General features: G+C 47.3%; 1 protein-coding gene across 1 annotated transcript in view; it reads left to right on the top strand.

The window, feature by feature from the left end:
* TG (thyroglobulin) overlaps positions 1–21,884 on the top strand; it is a 234,181-nt gene that overhangs the window by 49,361 nt on the left and 162,936 nt on the right. The window contains exons 22-26 of the mRNA XM_005900741.3: positions 2,311–2,427; positions 2,954–3,069; positions 4,795–4,903; positions 10,050–10,241; positions 14,559–14,723. Coding sequence (XP_005900803.2) covers positions 2,311–2,427; positions 2,954–3,069; positions 4,795–4,903; positions 10,050–10,241; positions 14,559–14,723 — 699 coding nt within the window. The remainder of the gene's footprint in view (positions 1–2,310; positions 2,428–2,953; positions 3,070–4,794; positions 4,904–10,049; positions 10,242–14,558; positions 14,724–21,884) is intronic.

The raw sequence follows: 21,884 nt of genomic DNA, 5'->3' as shown, positions 1-21,884 counted from the left end.
CAGCTGTGTGGATTGTAACGCACACTTTGTAAAGCATTTCCTGGCTTGCTCTGGCCTGCATTCATCTGGAGCAGAAAAGCCCGTTCAATCAGTGGCATCAGAAACGTTTACAAGGAACACAGCTAGCTTTGCCAACTTTGATGACGCCTCTCTGAGGTGCTGTAGGAATAGCCTCCAGATAGGTCCTCCGAATCTCTGGCTTCTTAAGCAAACCTCCAAACTTACTCAGCAATAATACTGGAGACACAATGAATGAATGGCTCTAATTATCTGGGCTTCTTCAGAACTTATGCTTCTTAGATGGCTCAGTGGTAAAGAATCCATTTGCCAATGCAGGAGATGCCGAAGTCACAGGTTAGATTTCTGGGTTGGGAAGATCCGCTGGAGGAGGAAATGGCAACCCACTCCAGTATTCTTGCCAGGACAATCCCATGGACAGAGGAGCCTGGCAGGCTACAGTCCAGGGGGTCACAAAGAGCTGAACACGACTGAGCGACTGAGCATGCGTGATCAGAACAGTCTCCTAAAGGGCACCTAGAGGAAGGGGATTTTCCCACCACCTGAACTCCTGTGGCCAGTTTCACAAGCTGTGGAGGAATTGTGACCAAATAGGGTGATGTGCCTTGATGCTGACCTTTAATGCTTTCCCCAAGACATCTGTAAATATGTTACGTATGTAAATTTGTAAATGACTATAAGGCATGTGGGATATTACAACTAGAGGATGTATACGTTTGCATCCTAACTCAATATTCCAAGGACTCCTTGGTAACTCAGTTCATAGATTGTTTCTATCCTCTTTGTCAATGAGTTTTTTCTCAGAGCTCTGCAATGTTGAGATCTCCATCACTGTGTTGTCTCTTAGGTGAAAACCAGCCAATTCTCTAATTGAAGTGCTAAACTTACCGCATTTATGGCTCCTGAGACTAATTTAATTGGAAACTGAAAAACTTTTCAAATTTTATTTAATCTCCTAGAAGGCTGTGAGCTTCTTGTCCATACCAACCAAGCCTTAGGGACACTGGGCTGAGTGTAAGATGGTATTTGCTGGACTGGAACTTCTGGTCCCTATAAACAAAATATCAAGGAGTACAAAAAATAAAGAAGAAAGGAGGAGATGGGAAGGGCTGATTATGGACTGAGCACATGAACTTGGCCATTTCTAGATCAATGAGGGCCACTTTGTAAAATGAGAGTTTTTCGTATCAAAGTTTCCGAAGGCTTAATGCCTGTCATTTCTATTATATTAATACTCCCCTCTCCCATCCCCACTCCAAACACACTTTTTTTTCCCCCTACACTTATTATGAAAACTGAGAACAGATTGCTTAGGATGGCCTTGAATGTACTGACATGATGAAAATCAACTCAGACACGATCTCGTTTTTAAAGCCATGGGTGTGTGTGAGGATGAGGGCTTACATGTGTTATGCTTAGTTGCTTGTGTCTGACTCGTACATATTTATCACCACATCTTCAAAAAAAAAATCAGTACTCATGTACTTCAGGGCTTATTTTTTGATAGTTACCTGCAAAATATTGGTGCTTTTGAGCATTTTGGCTTGTAAGATGAGTTTCATTCCTTGACAGCTAGTTACCTGCCATGGATTTTTTGCTTGGTAAAGGGTGAGTTCCAAGTTTCATAGCCTTGAGAAATTTTCTTTCTTTCTCCTCTCTTGTCTAGTTCCATGAGCTCATGACTGTGTCATTGTGACAGACAGGAGCTCAGGTGTGTTGATGGGACCTAGAAAAACAGATGCTAACATATCATTTAGACAAATGCTATCATAAAAATGTCTGAGCCACATGGTGCCTATTCAGACTTACACGAACCCATGTGCACATGCTTTGTCTTTTAAAAATAATTTACTTCTTTCCAGAAAGAGGTCAAGTTGTTTAAAAATAAACATGAGATATCCTTATAAATAAGATATTTTATTTGTATCATTATAAATAAAATAATTATGAGATATCATTAGCATTCAAAGATAAGGACAAGGAAATATAAATTTATGTAGAAAAATCAGTATCAATGTGAAAAAGGGAGTTGTGAGGATTAACATGTAATAGATATTCTTACTTCCAGACAATGAGATGAAAAAAAGGAGACGTGGTGAGCGATAGCTCTCAGTGTTAGCTATGAGGCAGCTTCTGGAACTACCCTTCAAAGGGAATTTGTCTTTTTGCAGTGCCCATGTGAGCAAATGCAATGGGTGGGAAGTGATTTCTTGACCTAAATCTCCTTTTGGCTTCTCTGCAGAGACCCCAGACTCTTCAGAGTCAAGTTTCATGGATATGCTTACATTTCAGTGATGCGGAAATTTGAGAAGCTTCCAGAATCTAAGGTGATCTTCAATGCTGATGTGGCTGTGATGGTCAGGTCTGAAGTTCCCGGTTCTGAGTCCTCACTGATGCAGTGCTTGGCAGGTGAGGGGCAATCGGGGGCCGGGCACGTGGGTGGTGCCATAGGAATACACGGTGCTGATCTTGCAAAACATGTTAAATACAACCTTCGAGATCATAATCAAATATACTTCTTCAGAAATACTCTGTAAATCAACTGATTTCCAAAATGTACATCTAACTCATAATTTTAGTTCTGAGTTTATAGTGCATCCGCTGCCTGCCAAGAATGAGGCTCTGCCAGATGTTAAGGGAGAAGCACTGAGGGACATTTCTTCTTTGTAGAGCATTTAGTCCAGCTCAGGAGATGCAGCTGTCTATTTCAAGGGTGAGGCCAGAGATGAATAATAACAAATACCACATATCGAGCATTCATCTTTACAAGAATTTTCTCATAATCCTCCAGTCCTCCACGAGTAGTCATTGTTACTGTGTGTGTGTGTGTGTGTGTATGTGTGTGTGTTTGAGGGGCATGGAGTAGGCGTTTGTGTCTGTCTGTCCTCTGTATCACCTGAGAGACAGGTGGGTGACTGTCCCCTGGTTCTTGCAGACTGTGCACTGGACGAGGCCTGCGGCTTCCTCACGGTGTCCACAGCAGGATCAGAAGTGTCCTGCGATTTCTATGCTTGGGCAAGTGACAGCATCGCCTGCGTGACTTCCGGTCGGGTGAGTTGTGGCAGCCACATGGAGGCTCTGTCTTGTGTCTGTCCTACGTCAGAAATGCCTTCACTGAATCGACACCACTCTGAGCAGACGATGGAATGAGATTAGCAATAAGTGGTTCCATGTTACCTCCATTTCTTCAAAATGATGGGATTTGGGGAAACTGAAACTGCAGGGGACTGGTGATGGCTCAGGATGAAGCTGACATAGGGACTATTTATCTGAGCAGCATCACTTCCTGATAGATTCATCAGAAGAGGGTCATAGTAATGAGCCCCTTCCCTCTGTCCCCCACCAGCTTATCTTATTGGGCAACTTGGGTCACTGGACATACCAGGACATTGTCCAAAGCCCCAGATACCATCTGAGTCCCAGATTCCAGCATTCTTTCTCACTGTAGAAGTAAAACATGATTATAACTTTAAAAAGGAAAAGAAAAGTTCAATATTAGAACCACATGAAATTGTTCTTTCTATAAGTCAAAGCTGGTAGGGTATCGACAATTTCAGCAGATGGGATCAGGGCTCCTGTAATCTGGGACCTAAAACTCAGATCCTTTCCACCTGCAGGAATGTTTCCTGCTTAAAGGCCTTTCTTCCCTCTCCATATCACCATCCGTTCAATGAGTTTAATTTTTATCTAAAAAGCAAGGAGAGTGATTGCTTTCCAATAGCCTTTGTTTGAGCTTCTGCCCTCCCCAAATTCCCAAAATCGAACTGGGAAACTCAAAGTTGGGTAACTTTGGAGGAGGCAAAGTACTAGAAACAAGACACAATGAATACAGATTTATCCTACCAAACCCACACAGCAAGAGCGCTGGGACCAGAGATCAGAGACAAACGAGAACGCATACGGTTTACAGAAGTCAAACCTCCTCCTTATTTTCAAGCCAAAGAGTCTTCGCCTGATCCTCACCACATATGCCAAACAAGGTCTTCCACAGGCTGGCCCCTGCCTCTCTCTCTCTCCCACCCACCACCTGCCTCCCATCCCTGTAATAGACAGTCCCTGAGAACCACTGGACCTAGTTAATCAAAACGTTTACCTGTGGTATCCCAGGTCTCCATCTCTGCCATATCCTCTGCTTAAAATCCCCCTTCTCTTGTTTCCACCTGACAAACTCTTATTTATACATCAGAACCCGCCTGGATTCACTTTTTCTGGGAAAATTTTCTAGCTTCTGTTTTGCAATAGAATTAACCGTTCCTGATTGCCCTCCCCCCAGAACACCTAAACTGGCAGTGTCACCCAAGGGCTGTGTTTAGGAAATGAAATCCCAACCGGGATTCTTATCCTTCCACTCCATAATTAGCTGTGTGGATTTTGCAATCTACTCATCCTCTTTAAGCCTGTGTTTCCTTATTTTAAAATGCACATATCAATAACACCTACCCGATAGAGCTGTTTTAGAAGTTACAAGAGATAATCCTCCGCCCCCCCACCCCCCAGCCGCTCCACACACACACAAAGAATTAAGCACTCCTTTTTCAGGGGTAATTATCTCCTCTTTTATGACATGTATCTTTGCAGCTAACACTCTGGCTGGAATTTGCTGCTTACCTGTCTGTGCGATCCAGTAGAAAGGGAGAAATTAAGGAGGAAGGTTCCTCTCTTATTTATCTCTGTAGCCCCCGAGCCTAACTTTGGGTAGAGTTTGGTCAACGTTTGCTGAACTTATTATTATGTTAAACATCACAGGACTTTAATGGAGCTTCTTTCCATCTTCAGAGTGAAGACGCGCTGGGGACCTCGCAGGCCACCAGCTTTGGAAGTCTTCAGTGTCAGGTGAAAGTGAGGAGCAGGGAAGGAGACCCTCTAGCTGTGTATTTGAAAAAGGGTAGGTTGATAAGCTGGATGGCTGGCAAGGGGGGCGGGGGGTGGGGGTGGCGGGGTGGCCCACTGGCTTCACGTGTTCAGCGTTTGGAGCTTCTTTCCCACAGGGCGAGTTTAGAGGGGAGCCACACTGCCCCCAGCCCCAAGGGACTGGGGAGGCCCTCCTGCAGGGGAGGGGCTGAGTTGCAGAGCAGACACGAAAGCTGCAGGCAAAGTCAGCTGAGTCTACCCCTGTGCCCCGTGCAGACCCATGATTCTGCCTGTGATACGGGGGCATTTCCAGTAGGGCCATGGGCCCTGAGCTCCCTGCAGCTGCCTGTACCAACCCTCCCTCTCAGGGAACTCCACCCCACCCTCTTTCCTCTCTATTCTCCCTGGAAGCTCACAAGCAGTCCAGACCTCCACGCACTTGTCTTTCTACGCCCAGCACTCAGGATGGCCTCCCTATGTAGTGCGCATGCGCAGTACCCTGAGCCGTCCCAGGTAGCGCTAGTTGTAAAGAACCTGTCTGCCAAGGCGAGAGACATAAGAGACCCAGGTTCGATTCCTGGGTTGGGAAGATCCCCTGGCGTAGGAAATGTCAACCCACTCCAGTATTCTTGTTCAGTAACTCAAGGTAAGGCCAAGATTCTGCCTTTCAAATAGCTTCTCAGGGGCGCCAAAGCTGCTGGTTCATGGACCGCGTTTTGAGTAGCAAGGGCATCTCATAATTTATAGTTTATGTCTCACTTCCCCAAACATCCTTTCATTCCTCCCCCCACAGAGATTCTCGAAGAAAGGTGAAAACGGTATCATAATCCCTGTTTTACAGATGAGGAAATTGGGGCTCAAAGTGATTAAGAAAGTGGCCCAAGGTCGTACATATTGCTAGAAATCGGGGATCTGGGTTTAAACCTAAGTGTGTCTGAATCCCCCATGCGGCCTCACAGAGGGGGGTGGCCTCACACAGGGCGACACTTCTTGGTCACTGTAGCACGTGTGGGAGGAGCGGTGGGCTTCTCCTAAGAATCCTATGGCATGCATATTTCTACCCTGTCCACCGGGCCATGACTAGGCTCTGCCCGCGAGCTGTGATACCTTTGCTAGTCAGGGCTCCCTGGCCTCGCTTCCCGCGGTTAAGGGTGAGGGGCTGGAGCCCACCTGATGGGTTGACCCTGGCCCTGCTGCCGCCAGCTCTGTGATCTTGGGCAGGTTCCTTGGCATCACCGGCTGCTGTGCCTGCATTAGTCAAAAGGAGTTGCAGGTGGACCGAGGTTGTTGGGAGGTGGGAAAGAGGGTGTTTCAGAATGATGCGATGCTTTTTAAACAGTGTGAGGCATGTGGTGAAGAGCAAGTGCAAGTGGAGGTTTCTACGATCCTTTTCACTCTTGCCAGTGGTTTCCCAAAGATCCGAGGCTATGGCTGTGGACAGGAAGACAGGGCAGGGAGCCTGAGCGAAGGGCTAGGGGGTTGGAATGAAGGTGGCAAGCATGTCACTCCCCTAGGTCCTTGGCTCTGGGCAGGCAGCCTGGCCACCAGCAGCCACAGACTTGCTCTGTGAGCAGCTGGCATTTGCAGAGGATCGGTCAGCCCGGGCCCAGTGCCTCAGCTGACCTCGAGAGCAGACTCAGTCCACGGCAGGGACAAGCAACTGTGTCCTTTCGCCTCTGGTCCTTCTTTAGCCTAATACCTCCATCCTGTCTTAAATGGGAGCTCCCCTGGGAGAATGGAGTCCAGCAGGGCTCTGTCTTCTCTGATCTCTGGCCAGGGTTTTAGAATTTCTGCCCCAGTGTTTATTCCAATTATTTTTACTACCTGTTTTGAAAAATGACAGAGCACAGAGATCATTTTCTGAAAAAGAAAACCCAAATAAAACAAGTAACCCCTCTCAAAAATGTTCTTGAAAACTCTACTTTGGCCTTTTATCATTTTTTTTTAAATGCATTTGTATTTCTTTTTAAGTGTTTGTTATTTTTTTTCTCCTCATGTCCTGAAAGTTTATACTTTGGAAGAAAATTGCAGGGGAAATTGTGAAGCTTCTTTGCTGCCAAACTAAATCAAGGACAGAACTGTTTTCTGCCCTTTTTTGTTTTGTTTTGCTTTTTATTTTTTCAAGCAGAAAACGCACAGACCCAGCCATTCTGGATCGTGGTGTAATGGAAAGAGAAGGGAGGTAGGGGTAAATTTGATCTGAGTTTAGATTCACCCCCAACTTACTAGTTCTTTAATCAGGAATGCCTTCTTTATTTTACTTTCTGTAAAAGTGGGAATACAGTGCCACCGCTGAGGTAGAAAGGACATGGTTTCTGAAGGTCTCTCGAAAATTCTGTGGTGCCCAGTAGGTAGTCAGCATGTCCATCCACATGCTGGAGCTTAGGGCACCTGGAAGATGGTACAATTTTGCTTGTCCTTCGGGGCCATGCTCTGCCCAAGTCCATGCTCTTGACCATGGAGGAAGAGCCACATGCTTTTGCAGAATCAAAGGGGGTCAGAGCCTGAGGGTTCCTTGGAGATTGTCTAGCCCTTGTTTCACAGAGGAAGCCTAGAAACAGGAAGCATCTGGTCACACTCCATCCAGGGGACCCAAGACTTCAGGCCCTGCCTCCCCCAGCTCGGGAGGATCTCCCAGACCTGCTCCATTGCTCAAGACTCGGCCACCGTGTGGGTGAACCCAGCACGGCAGACCCCATATGTGTCTACCCAGTGCCCATGGTAGGATATGCACTTCAGCAGGTGCTGTGGATACAGCAGTGATCAAAATCAGAATCACAGCTGATAGAGGAATTGATCTAATAACAAGAGCACTTCAGAGGGTGATAAGTGCTTTGATGAAAATGAAATAGGACATTGGGGTAAAGATGGATGTAAGGTACCTAGAAGAGACACATTCATGGAGAAGAGAGAGGGACAATGGTTACTAGGGGCTGGGGGAAGTGGGATGCAGAGATAGCATTTGATGGGGACAGAGTTTCAGTTGGGAGGATGAAAAATGTTCTGGCAGTAGATGGTGGTGATGCTGCAGATCCTGTGCATGTACCTTTTTGCCTTTGAACTGTGCACTTAAAAATGGTTAAAATGGTAAATTGTTCATTATGTATATTTTATGACAATTTAAAAAGGAAAAGAAAAATGGACACAAACTGCTTTGGGTGCTCCGTGAAGGAACTTCAGAGAAGGGGGATGTCCGAACGAAGGATGAGGAGGCGCCACGTGTCCACATTTCAGGGCAGGAGGTCCTCTGTGCAGAGCTGTGTGGAGGATGCCCTGTGAGCTGAGACGTGGCCCTACTGTCCGGGCAGCATTCTCTGCAGGCGTGGAAATGTTCCATAAGTCTCTGCTGTCCAACATGACAGCCGGTAGCCGCGTGGCCACTGGGCACTTGGAATGTGGCTATTGCAACAGGACTCTGATGAACTGGAATTGATATTCAAGGAGTCACACACGGCTGGCAACTCCTGCCTCTGACAGCAGGACTGGGTCCAGGAATCACAGCTGGTGTGGGAGCAGCTGCTGTCCCAAGTGGCTTAACCGCTGGGTGAAGGATGGCAGAGCCTTAGTAGAGGCACAGACAGAGTGTAAGAGAGATCGAGGGTGAGAGGTGAATTCTAACTCAATAAAGCTGGGACATGGGCTCTTTAAGTTAAGCTGGGCTTTGGTGCAGGATGGGCCTGGCACAGTTAGAGGGCAGTCAGGCAGCAGGGGCTGAGTGATCCAGGGCTTGGAGGAAAAGATGCTGGCTTTTTTGGACACCTGTAATATATCTGCTGAGTGTCAGCTAAGGGCCAGGTTCATGGCTCAGCCCTTTAATGTCCAGTCTATCTTTTCATCCACTCAGCATCATCTGCGAGGGTTACATGCCTGGTTACAGGAGGAAAAGCTGAGGTTTTGAGGACCTAAGAACTCACCTGCCTGGGGTGCTGCGAAGATTTGCACTTGGGTCTGTCTGATTCTGAAGCTTGCACTCTAAGCTGTAAGGTCTCCCCCAGCTTTAGGTGCGTGAGTTGGTTAAGACCTGTTGACCTGCTAGGCCACTGGGAGGTCAGGGTAACCTAGAGCACAGGCTCTGGTGTTTTTTCTGCCACCAATGAGCTGTGTAAACCTAGGCCAGACTGCTCACTTGCTAAGGCTCTCTTTCCTCAAATCTAAAATGGATATAATAATAGAACAGACATTTTGGCTCTAGTGAAATATATATGTGTGTGTGTGTATATATATATATATATATATCTGATTAAAACCCCTCATATTTGCAAAAGGATGCTCTAAAAATAACTGAGCTCATGGAAAAACTAGACTGAGGGACAGAAGAAACCCAAACCATGCCACTTCTAGCCAGAGGACTGACAAAAACAATAGTAGTCTTATTTAAAATGTTAGCAAAACTTAAAAAAAAAAAGACATCCTGAATCCATCACAAAGAAATGCTCCTGTAAATGTGAAGGGCAGGGTAGCTTGATGGTGGAGGGAGAGGGGAAGGGTTGAGGATGCTGAGCTGTGGCAACGAGGGCCAGATGAACAAAGAAGGGAGAATTGCAGTCGTCACTTTGAAGACAGAGCCACTGGCCTGTCCCAGGCAAGAAGAAGCCCGTGGGCTGATGGGTATCGCGTGGCGCTGTGTGTCTGCAGCTTGCTGTCTTTAGCTACATGTGTAAGTGCCGCATTGGCCTGTGGTTTGATGGCACAGGGCAGGGACACGCTGGGGACACTGCAGAACAACCAGTGTGACTCAGCATCGCAGCAGCCAACCTGCCTGTGCACCACGTGTTCAAATCATTGTGTTACAGAAACGCTCATGATGGCAGAGCAGGCTGAACCAAACTCAAGAGCACTGAGTGTGAAATGAGGTTGTCTGGGTAAAGCATGTGGTCTGGTGTTTGTGTATACAGTTAGAGCTCAAAAGATATTTACTGGTGATAAAACCATAATAAATGCCCGTTCTCCACATCTGCCCTGCAGACCCTCCAAGGTGTGACAGGCATTTGTCCGGGTCTTGGGGCCACATCTCCATGCTCTGCACACAACGGGAGGTCCAGGGGTTTTATGACACAGAGGGCATCTCTCTGGACCGAACTCTGTACCTGTTGTGGTCAGAGGGTCCACTGTCGTTTGACCAGCACAGTCTGCATTCCTTTTAGAGCTCAAAAAAGTTTATCTTTCTGCTTTTCTCCCAGGCCAAGAGTTCACCATCACAGGTCAAAAAAGATTTGAACAAACTGGTTTCCAAAGTGCACTCTCTGGAATGTACAGCCCCGTCACCTTCTCAGCCTCAGGAGCCAGTCTGGCCGAGGTCCATCTCTTCTGTCTTCTTGCCTGTGATCATGATTCCTGTTGCGATGGCTTCATCCTTGTGCAGGTCCAAGGAGGTAAGGTGACAGTGAGGGCCAGAGCCTCCTCCCTCTTCCATGACCTGTGGTCTGTAAAATTTGAGGAAGGCATGGGGTTGCCAAAGCCAGTATGCACAGCATGGGGAATGCTGTAGGGAGCAGCAGGCATGAGGGGACCACTGTCATTTAGAAGGTGATATTTACAAAATGAGGGACAATTGTGACCCTTCCAACAGGTCACGTACTGTGTTGGCCACTTCACATGGCAACACCACGTTTCTTCTTGCTGCTGTTTTCAGGGGAAGTATTTCCAGCACCATTTTTACAAACTGAGAAACTGAGGCTCAGAGAATTTAAACCAGCTGCTCCTGGTCACCCAGGTTATGACACATCCAAGTGTGTGTGGAGCTCTGCTGTGTAGCAGGCTTGATACAGAAGGCGACATGAGTGTCTGAGGCCTTGGGAGACTTAACTGCAAAGGAGGAAGATGCCAAGGGGACTTGATGGTCAGGGAGGGCTGTCTAGAAGAGGAGAGACTTAGTCCAGGCTTTGCGGGCTGGGTAGTGTTTAGAGGGCTTCCCAGGTGGCTCGGCAGGTAAAGAATCTGCCTGCCAGTGTGGGAGACCCAAGAGATGTGAGTTTGATCCCTGAGTCAGGAAGATCCCCTGGAGGAAGAAATGGCAACCCACTCCAGTATTCTTTCCTGGAGAATCCCATGGACAGAGAAGCCTCGTGGGCTACAGTCCACGAGGTCACAAAAGAGCTGGACATGACTTAGTGACTGAGCACACATGCACGCATGCGGTGTTTAGAGATGCGTGTGCACAGGCACACCTCGTTTTATTGTACTTCTCTTAGTTGTGCTTTTGCAGATGCTGTGTTTTTTACAAATGGAAGGTTTATGGCAAACCTGCATCAAGCTAATCTATCAGTGCCATTTTTCCAGCAGCTTTTGCTCACTTTGGGTCTCTATGTCACATTTTGGTAATTCTTGAAATATGTCAGGTTCTTTCATTATTATTACGGTTGTTATGGTGATCTGTGATCAGCGATCTTTGATGTTACTATTGTGAAAAGATTACAGCTCACTGAATACTCAGATGATGGTTAGCATATTAAAGTACTTTTAAAGTAAGGTACGCACATTGTTTTTTTAGATGTAATGTTATTGCACACTTAGTAAACTACAGAACAAAGTGAACATAACTTTTATATGCACTGGGAAACCAAAAATTCATTCACTTTATTGCAATATTCACTTTATTGTGGTGGTCTGGAGCCAGACCCGCAATAGCTATGAGGTGTGTCTGTATATGTCTCTATATCAGCCTATATTTAGAAACCCTGCAATTCAAATCCAGGATGACTTTTGCCTTCTTTAAACTAAATGTTTTTTCTGAGGACACCACAATTTCCCCAGATGTCCAATTACTCACCAGACCATAGGGTTTTTCAAGTTGGATATGTTGATTTCATTTTCCTTAGGATCATATACAGAATAATTATTTTGTTCCATGGAGCCATAAGCCCACACGATCCTTTATTTTCCATGACATTTCTGGCTAGCAGCTTACGCGCCTTCCCCTCCAGTGTAACCTGATCTGTGAATTATGTGGGTTTGAACAGTGACCTCGAAATGCTGCAAGTTAAGCTTTTCTTCAAGACACACATCAACCAGCAGGCAGATATGTTTCCCAGTCTTGTCTGATGGGCAGACCTGGAATTTTAACTTGTGAAGCTTTGGCTGGATCTGCTCGTGACCAGGAGCAGAATCCTCTTCCTGCCGTCTGGGAAGGCACTTAATTTCTGGAAGAGTCTCCCTTCTCCCTTGTCCCCTCCTCCCCGGCAAGACTCCCACCCCCGCCAACCTCCCACCCTGAAATGGCTTTGTTTCCACTGAGAATTAGTAGTGACAACTCATGAGACTCCAGACCTACATTCATGAGCCTCCTTGTACCTCGACAAGTAGCTGAAGCCACTGGGAAGTGGGGTTCAGCGACACTTGCGGGGCCTGAGGCTCCTGGCATCGTAACGGAAGCCGACCTGCAGGATCAGCAAAGTGATTTCAAATCTCCAGCCGGTGCCCACCTCTCAGACACCCACAGTGCTCACTGAATGCTAGTTAAAGAAGAAAGCAGCCTGCGTTTCTCTTCCCAGCTCTGAGAGGCGGAGGGAAGACACGGCCTGCCTCCTGTTTAAGTCCATGATTCTCGTTCTAGGTTTATGAGACGGGCAGCCACAGAGCTCAGGTTCCTCTGGGCTCTCCTCAGGCTCTTATGCTTCCCTGCTGCCCCGTGCTCCAGCTGGGACGAACCAGCCTCCCTTTCCGGGCCTCTGTTGCCCCATCTGTGAGATGAAGCAGCCTCACCAGCCCAGGGATTCTGGGATTCAGCTGTGCGTTCACTAACATCACGGATGGTGCTGTTCACAAGGGCTTGTTCCCAAGTGCAGCCCACCTCCACTGACCTCCACAGACTGTCGAGTCAGCACCTCTGTGGTTGGTGCTGAGGAACAAGCATTTTCAAAGCCCTTTCTGTGACTTTGATATGATGGTCTAAGCGGTTTAAGAACCACCGAGTGAGTTAGTGGGTCTCTGAGGTAAACATTCACCACCGAGATGCTGTTGATAGTAACGGTGATGGTGATTTTTAGCTACTCAGTTAAAAGTGGGACAAGAGAGAACAAAATGTCAAATTTATAAGCCGGACATTGGTGAGTCATCTATTTTGGTGAGAGAAGTTTGAAGTGTATCTGCATTTGGACATAAATTAGGATAATGGAGGGGATAGGAGATGTGAAGTGGTGAATTTCCATTTTTTTTCCCCCAGGAGAATCTGAACAACTGTACTACCTAACAGGGTTATGTATCCAAATGGGTATATGGTATATAAATTATATACCAAATAATGGTATGTATGGTATAAATTGTATACCATGTAATGGTGTATATGGTTTAAATTATACACCATGCAATGGTGTATATGGTATATAAATTATATAAATTGGTATATAGTATATAAATTCATTTGGTATATAAATTACTTAATTTCTAAATCTCAATAAACTTAAACAATGTACTTACATGAGGCTTAATTTCCTCATCTGGAGAAGAAGATAAAAAATAATAAAAATTAAGGGAATTAATATTCTTAAAACATTGACCATGGTGGCTGACATGTCACAGGCATCCCAACATTTGATTTACCTTTATTGATCTAACTAAAATCACTATCAAATTCAGTTAGGGGACAGGTAGGTCTTTCTGCTACTAAATAAAGTCATAACATTGGGGCAGCTTTTTTAAGATTCAGAGTTAGAAGATATATTCAAGACAAAGTGGTCCAATGCTTTCCAACTGCCAAATCTAGTAATGGATCCTCTCTATGCATCCCAGGGACATGGGTGCTCAGCCTTGGCTTGCGTCCACCCGGAGACGAGGAGTTCATTTCCTACCAGGAAGGCTTGTGCCATGAGTGTACAGCTCCTGGATTTTAATAGTTCTGTGCTTTGACAGAACTATTTCCAATACTCTTGCCTGGAAAATCCCATGGATGGAAGAGCCTGGTGGGCTGCAGTCCATGGGGTGGCTAACAGTCAGACACGACTGAGCGACTTCGCTTTCACTTTTCACTTTCATGCACTGGAGAAGGAAATGGCAACCCGCTCCGGTTCATGCCTGGAGAATCCCAGGGATGGGGAGCCTGGTGGGCTGCCGTCTTTGGGGTCGCACAGAGTTGGACACGACTGAAGTGACTTAGCAGCAGCAGCAGCAGTACTTTGACTCTAAATACTCCTTCCTTGGACTTCCTTGCCGGTCCAGTGGTTAAGACTCTGCTTTCCAATGCTGGCTGTGTAGAGTCAATGCCTGGTCAGGAAACTGAGACCCCACACGCTGCATGGTGCGGCCAGAATAATAACAATAATAAATACATTAAAAAAAATAATCCTGAGCTCTCAAGATTGATTGTGTGTGTGGGAGAGAGAGACACAGAGAGAATGAGAAATGGTGGTGGTGGGGGCCACTGTTTATTTCCCTGAAGCCTCAAAAATCTGGGAAGTGGAGACAGAGGACGCTGGCATTAGGAGCCCTGGTCATATCAGAGGTGTCACTGCTGCTGATCCCGTGAGGAGGGAGTGGTGGCCCTCCTCTCTGGACTTGTCTGGTAAGACAACCACAGGACGATCGGGGAAGGATGGGCCAAGTCAAAAGCAGGCTCCTGAATTCCTGTGTCCATTCCTGAGGACTGGTTCCCTGCCTGCATCCTACGAGCTTCTCAGGGCACAGACGTGCATCTCCAAGGGGCCCCTGCTTGGTCCCCATCACACCCACCTCTCCTCCATCTCGAAACTCTGCAGGTCCCCTCCTCTGTGGGTTGCTGAGCTCCCCCGATGTCCTGCTGTGCCATGTCAGAGACTGGAGGGACCCTGCAGAAGCCCAGGCTAATGCTTCCTGTCCCGGAGTGACCTACGACCAGGATAGCCGCCAGGCGACGCTGCGTCTGGGAGGACAGGAGATCAGGGGTAAGTATCTGCCTTCACCCCGGGTGCATTCCTTCACAGTGATCTGTGCTCACCAGCAAGGTCTGCTTCTCTGCTGGGAGCCCTCTCTGTACCCTTAGGAATTTACCCTTCTGAAAAGAATTTGTACCAAAATGCTGCATAAAAAACAACCAGAGAGCATCTCAGCAGTGCTCTGTGAGAAGCGTGGTGCAGCTCTGGGGCCTCAGGTTGGCTCAGGCAGGCTCAGTGGGATGGCTGTGCTGACCTTGGACAGGCTTGCTTACATCCTGGGGTCGCTTGGCAGTTGGATGATGTCGTTTGGACTTGATGGCAGTGGCCTGGCCCTGCTTCAGTGCCTCGCCTTCTAGATGAGCTTATTCTCCTGTGGGCAGAAATGGGAGCGTGCGTGCATGCTAAGTGACTTCAGTCGTGTCTGACTCTTTGTGAATGGACTGTAGCCCACCAGGCTCCTCTGTCCATGGGATGCTCCAGGCAAGAATCCTGGAGCGGGCTGCCCTCCTCCTGGGGGTCTTCCCAACCCAGGGATCCAACCCACATCTCCTGTGTCTCCTGCACTGGCAGGCGGGTTCTTTACCATTAGTGCCGCCTGGGAAGTCCCAGGAGAGGGAGAGAACAGGGAAAAGAAGCCAGGCCACTGAAGGTTGAGACTTGGGTCTGACACTGTCACCAAGACCTCATTACGCTGGCCTGACCTGAAGTCAGGGCTGGGAAACACTCCATTCTTTAGCGGGAGCGACTGTAGAGTCCTGTGTAAAATGTGTGGATCCAAGGGGGCCAACTGGAACTGGAAGAACTGGAGCCCAAAATGCAATCTGTCTCCCAAATGAGTGCCCCCCTGGGCATATCTCCCCCTCTGACAGTTAAGGAATTCCAGGCAGTAACCATCACACCTCCCAGCCTAGTTAGAGTGGCACGAGGAACTGCGGGGCCCCTGACCTGGGCTCAACTGATGGAAATAACCCTTGAGCTGGCTCCTTGGTCTTTTGTCTTTGAGAAGCTCTTCCAACCTTTTCCTCAAGCGTGTAATTGTTGGATCTAAAGGTCACCCTGATATCATATGCCCCACCTCTCATTTTACAGGGAGGAGCGTTAGCACCTGCAGCCCCAGCAGGCAGTCAGCTGTCTCTGCCTCCCCTGGCCCTGGGCAACCTCCACCTGCAGATGTCTACCTGGGAGGGGCTGAGACCGCTCTGTCCTGAGTCAGGATGGACCACACCAGTGTGCCTCAGTGTGGTCAGGACCAGCAGGCAGGCTCAGCATCACTGGGGGATCAGGAGAGATACGTGTTCTCAGGCCTCTCCCTAAACCCCCAGGGATCCACTCTAACAGGCTGTCTGATGATGCCACATACACTAAGTCTGAGGAGCTCTGAGTAGGTGACCTGGAAGTTCTCTTCTGACCTTGAGAGATTGAGTTTAAAGGGCCCAGTTGTTCACTTACCTCTTCAGATCCAGTGTGAGGTCGAAGGTAGCCTGGCTCCATCTTATCTCCTCTCTCCTGTATTTATCTGCCAGCCCTTGAATGTCAGAACTGGACCCCATGGTTCCAGTCCACCCTCTGAGTAGAGGGGGCGAAAGCACACGCTGGTGTCAGCCAGAAAGAGGAGGGAGGGGGCTGGCCTGTCAAAAGAGCCGTGAGATCCCCTGGAAGTGGTCCTCTAAGGGCTGGCAGAGACCAGGTCCTGCCTTCTGCAGAGCATGGAGAAGTTTCCATGCTCTGCTTCTCAATGTGCTGTAGCTCTTGGACTCTAATGGCAGTGAGCTCAAGGTTACCTCTTCCAAGAGCCCTCCCTGACTACCCACAGAGCTTATCCCTTCCTCCTCTGTGGAGCTTCGAGCATGATTCGTGTGTTGGTTTTTTAGGAAGTGCAGGGCAGTGGGCAATGCACTGAAACTGAGCCTTTGTCTGGAAGCTGCCCTCCCTGGCCCAGCTGAGAGTTTGCCCTGTGGTGTTGAATTACGGTTTTGGACACCAGCTGTGTGGGCTTGAGCTAGCCAGTACATGTCTGCAGGTCTGGTTGCTAATGGGGTAATGACAGCTCCTTACTCACTGGGTTGCTGTGAAGATGAAAGGAGAGGGTAGACAATAACAGTAGTCATAGAAACGTCTTCCATCATGCTTACTAAGAGCCAGGCCCTGCTCCAAGGTCTCGACCTGTTCTAACTCACGGATCCTTAACACGGTGCTTTGGGGGAGGCAGAGTGTTCCCATTGTTCCCATTTTACAGCTGTAGACACTGAGGCAAACCAGTGAGGGCTTCCCAGGGTCTCCGAGCTTGTAAGTAGAAGGGTTGGGACCTGAAACCAGGCATTCTGCCTCCAAAGGCCTCCAAAGTGACTTTCTTAACTGCTTCCTTATATCGTACTTTCAGATGATACCCGTGTAGAACTTAGTAGCGTATTTGACGCACTATTAATGTTACATGATATCATTAAAAAATCTGTCATTTTTGGTTACATTTTAAGAACTAGACTTATTATATAGTGTATAACAAGCTCTGTGTCTTATGAACTTCTGGATTCACACTATGGAACATAAGACCCGGCACAGAGAGTGCACACAGGACCTGTGGAATGCCTATCTACCAAAGCCTGGAAAAACAATATTACAGAATTTGGTGGAATTCCATGAGGATTCATTTCTTTTGTGGTAAATGAAATAAAATGGTTTATTTCTATGATGGAAAGTAAACATATGGGATCCGTTATTCTGAGAGGTAACCCAGGGTGAAAACGAGCATTTGAAGAAAGACATATGATCCATTCGTGGGCAATAAATCCAGAGTGAATTGCTTAACACAGAGCGTGTGCTTGGTCCATGCCCAAGAAGTGAAGACTGTGCCCTCGTCTGGCCTCCCTGAGACGGAGTGATTACTTCTGAAGTTTTTTTCCGGGGCCCTGGGTGTATATCTTGGGGTCCAGGCGGAGCTTTATGAAGGGAACCCTTTGCTGCAAGTTTCAGACAGCCTCAGTCATATTCGTGATGTTCCAGATTGAAGGTTGCTTTGTACACAGAGTGATTTGGAGGTCACCTCCAGTTGGGAACTGTAGGGCACAGATCCTTCCTTTCCACAATAGGAAGTCAGCCTCAAGTACAATTAACCCCTGAGAAGATAAACATAGGGATTAAAATTCTTACTAAAGTGCGAATAGCTGAAAAAAACCCGTTCCTAATGGCAGATATTGATGAAAGGAAAGAGGAGTGAGAATTCCAGATATCTGAACAGCTGATGGAGACAGTATAGACTGGATTGGGAGAACATGAGAGGGGGTAGGGGCAATGAAGAGGAACTCTATCCATCTCAGGGGTGGTTGAGGGTCAACCTCTTCCTTCCATTTAACAAGTGGCTAGATGCTCATTAAAATACAGACTCTGGAATCAGACCTCGGGAGGAAAATCCCAAAGTGAATGCTTACTCATTGTATGATCTCTCTGTGTCTTGGTTTTTCTAATTATAAAATGAGTTTTATGGTGATTTCTGATGCTTGGGGAGGTTGGGAGGATCCTAGGAAGAATGCACGTGAAGCCGTTGGAGTACTGCCCAGATGGGCACTGGGTAGATACTGGAGATGCTGGAGCAGTGGTTTGCATTGAAAACGTTGCAGTTGAATCCTGCTTCCTCCTCCCTGACCAGTTCCATAACCTTGTTCAAATCATCTAACCCCCCAACCCAGAACCTCAGGGTTTTCATCTGCAAAATAGGGGTGTGCTTTTTAATATCTTATACAATCAAGCAGGGCTTCCCAGGTGGCTCAGTGGTAAAGAATCCTCCTGCCAAAGCAGCAGACGCAGGAAAATGGGGTTTGATCCCTGTTTCAGGAAGATCCCCTGGAGGAAGAAATAGCTACCCACTCCAGTATTCTTCCCAGAAAATTCCCATCGAACGAGGATTGCTAACATGCACTACAGGCTGAAGTTTAAGGTGTAGTTTTCTGAACCCCAAGTCCCTGGTCCCCGACCCGCACATCCAACAGAGGCGCTCTGCAGGATGTCCGATGTCCGGTTCGGACGTCCAGTCTCATCGGTCAGCTCACAGGTACGCTGAGGACCTGCTTTGGCAGGTGATTTGGTTCATGCAAAATGAGCATTTACTTAGAAAGCATTAGTGAATGGAACACCCTAAATTCAAATAGCAAGCACGTCAGTATCCGTGTTGCATTTTACAAAGCATTTTCCATCAGCTCAGTTGATCCGTGTTTGACAGTCTGGTGAGACCGAGGCCACCTGGGGCAGAACTGTGAGGTTGTATCACACTTTTGCTCATGGGAGTGAGCTTCAAAGCTGTGACGTGTCACATTTCAAGAAGCTATCTTTGCATTAATTGCCATGGCTAGGGCTTCAACTCCAGCTTCAGGGATCAGAGTCGTCAGGGGCGGCACTCACTGTCTGCTGAGATGGTCCTGCATCTCCTTGGCTGGAAACAGAAAGTGCCTCAGAGGGATCTTCCTATGACAGCAGCAAACTAAGGAGTCTGGTAACAGAAAATTTTGCTGCCTGGCTGTCTCTCTGGGGCTGCTGCACTGCAGTCATTGGGTGATGAATCTCAGCTACCAGCATGTTCTCCTTCAAGATTTTGAAGGACTGTGGGGGAAAGGGAACAAAAGGTGCAGGAGAGGTGGAGGGTCGAGCGTGCGCTGCTGTGCTGAGTGGGGGGTGCAGGACAGCGTGGGAGGGGAGTTGCTGAGCTCACCCATCTGCCTCTCGTCCTGAGAAGCAGCTGGCTGTGAGGAGCCCAGCCAGGCAGTTGGATCACTGAGATGGGGAGAGTGGTTTCTGCTCTCAAGGGACTCACAGGCTAGTTGGGGTGACCGATAGGGGCATTATTAAACTGTAGTGGGCTTCCTATTTGCCCATCGTATGGACTGATGACAGATCACTGGACACAGAATCCCCCTTAGCATCATGTCTTTACTATTTTTTTAAAATGTTCTATAGCACAATTTTGGGCTTCCCTGGTGGCTCAGTCAGTAAAGAGTTTGCCTGCAATGCAGGAGACTGCTTGCCAATGCAGGGGACTCGGGTTTGATCCCTGGGTTGGGAAGATCCCCTGGAGAAGGAAATGGCAACCCACTCGGTATTCTTGCCTGGGAAATCCCATGGACAGAGGAGGCTGGAGGGCTACAGTCCATGGGGTTGCAAGAGTCGGACACAACTTAGCGACTATAAGCACAATTATAAGCACAGCACCATAGCACAATTTTATGTATGTATGAAACAGGGTATTAAAATTGAATTTTCATCCAGACATCAATACACAATAGGTATGGCATTTCCAAGTGAGGAATCACTGTAGACTTTCAAAGTAAATTCTCAAGAACCATTTCCCAGACCCCCCACCTACTCAGATGATGTAAAAGGTAGCAAAACAGAGGAAGGAGAATTTTGTGAGTAGGCTCATTTGGGAGAGCGCTGAGGGACGTGTCTCCTCTTCTGTTAAGCCAACCAACCCTTTCTCACTCCAGAGGAGTTTAGGGTAGACTTCTGATCAGAACAAACAAATATAACTCCAAACAAACAACCCATGAATCACCTGGAAGCCATCTTATTGGCACTTTTCACTGGCTGTGAGGTTTCTCTTTCCTGTCACCAGCTTTCTCTATAACCTTTGTGCCTGGGTTGACATGTGTCTCAGTAGAGGAATCCACTCAGAGTCTCAGTTCAGTCGCTCAGTCATGTCTGACTCTTTGCGACCCCATGAATTGCAGCACACCAGGCCTCCCTGTCCATCACCAACTCCAGGAGTTCACTCACACTCACATCCATCGAGTCAGCGATGCCATCCAGCCATCTCATCCTCTATCGTCCCCTTCTCCTCCTGCTCCCAATCCCTCCCAGCATCAGGGTCTTTTCCAATGAGTCAGCTCTTTGCATGAGGTGGCCAAAGTACTGGAGTTTCAGCTTTAGCATCATTCCTTCCAAAGAACACCCAGGACTGATCTCCTTTAGAATGGACTGGTTGGATCTCCTTGCAGTCCAAGGGACTCTCAAGAGTCGTCTCCAACACCACAGTTCAAAAGCATCAATTCTTCAGCACTCAGGTTTCTTCACAGTCCAACTTTCACATCCATACATGACTACTGGAAAAAACCATAGCCTTGACTAGATGGACCTTTGTTGGCAAAGTAATGTCTCTGCTTTTGAATATGCTATCTAGGTTGGTCATAACTTTTCTTCCAAGGAGTAAACGTCTTTTAATTTCATGGCTGCAGTCACCATCTGCAGTGATTTTGGAGCCCCCAAAAATAAAGTCTGACACTGTTTCCACTGTTTCCCCATCTATTTCCCATGAAGTGATGGGACCAGATGCCATGATCTTAGTTTTCTGAATGTTGAGCTTTAAGCCAACTTTTTCACTCTCCACTTTCACTTTCATCAAGAGGCTTTTGAGTCTGCCTCTCCTAAATTTCCAATGGACATCTCTGGATGTTTTCAACTATTTGGTGTTGGCTAGACTGATCTTGTTTCTAAGAAAAAAGGCTTAGTAATCTCTAAGCTCTGTCTCATTTCTGACAGTATCTTGTAGTGCAAATGAATATAAAAAAATAGATTAAACATTCTTTAATACCCATAGGGATTAAGAATTTGATGGGAAAAATAGATCTTGGCAGAAGTACTCCTGGGTTTGTTCTATAATCCCAAAGCTTCATGTTGTTGGTTCATGGTGAGGCTCAGCTCACTGGCTGGCATTCTCTTCATGGGATTCTGTTTTGTATAAGTGATTATCATTTTCCTGGGATGCTGGGGCTGAGAGGGAGGAACTCACATGGCCCTGTTATCACTGGGTGGCTCTGGAGTAGATGTGTGGTGGATACCTACACATGGGATGGCCCTGTTAGTTCTTTACAGTAGCCGTCATTAGCACCAAGCAGAGCCTGGGACCAGCGTTCAGGAGTGTAGTTTATGTAGGAAGGACAAGGAATAGCAGTAGAGACGTTGGGGGAGAATAACACAGAGAAGAGAAAATGGCCAGTAAAAGGTAGACTCTGAAACCTGGGCTTTCCAGTTTAGGAAGCTGCCCACCCTCAGTTCAGTCAATCCTAAAGAAAATCAACCCTGAATATTCATTGGAAGGACTGAAGCTGAAGCTCCAATGCTTTGGCCACCTGATATGAAGAGCTAACTCATTGGAAAAGGCCTTGATGCTGGGAAAGATTGACAGCA

This window comes from Bos mutus, chromosome 14 (assembly GCF_027580195.1).
Source record: "Bos mutus isolate GX-2022 chromosome 14, NWIPB_WYAK_1.1, whole genome shotgun sequence".
NCBI lineage: Eukaryota > Metazoa > Chordata > Mammalia > Artiodactyla > Bovidae > Bos > Bos mutus.
Note: the sequence above shows the minus strand (reverse complement) of the source record. Positions and strands in the feature narration are given on the sequence as shown.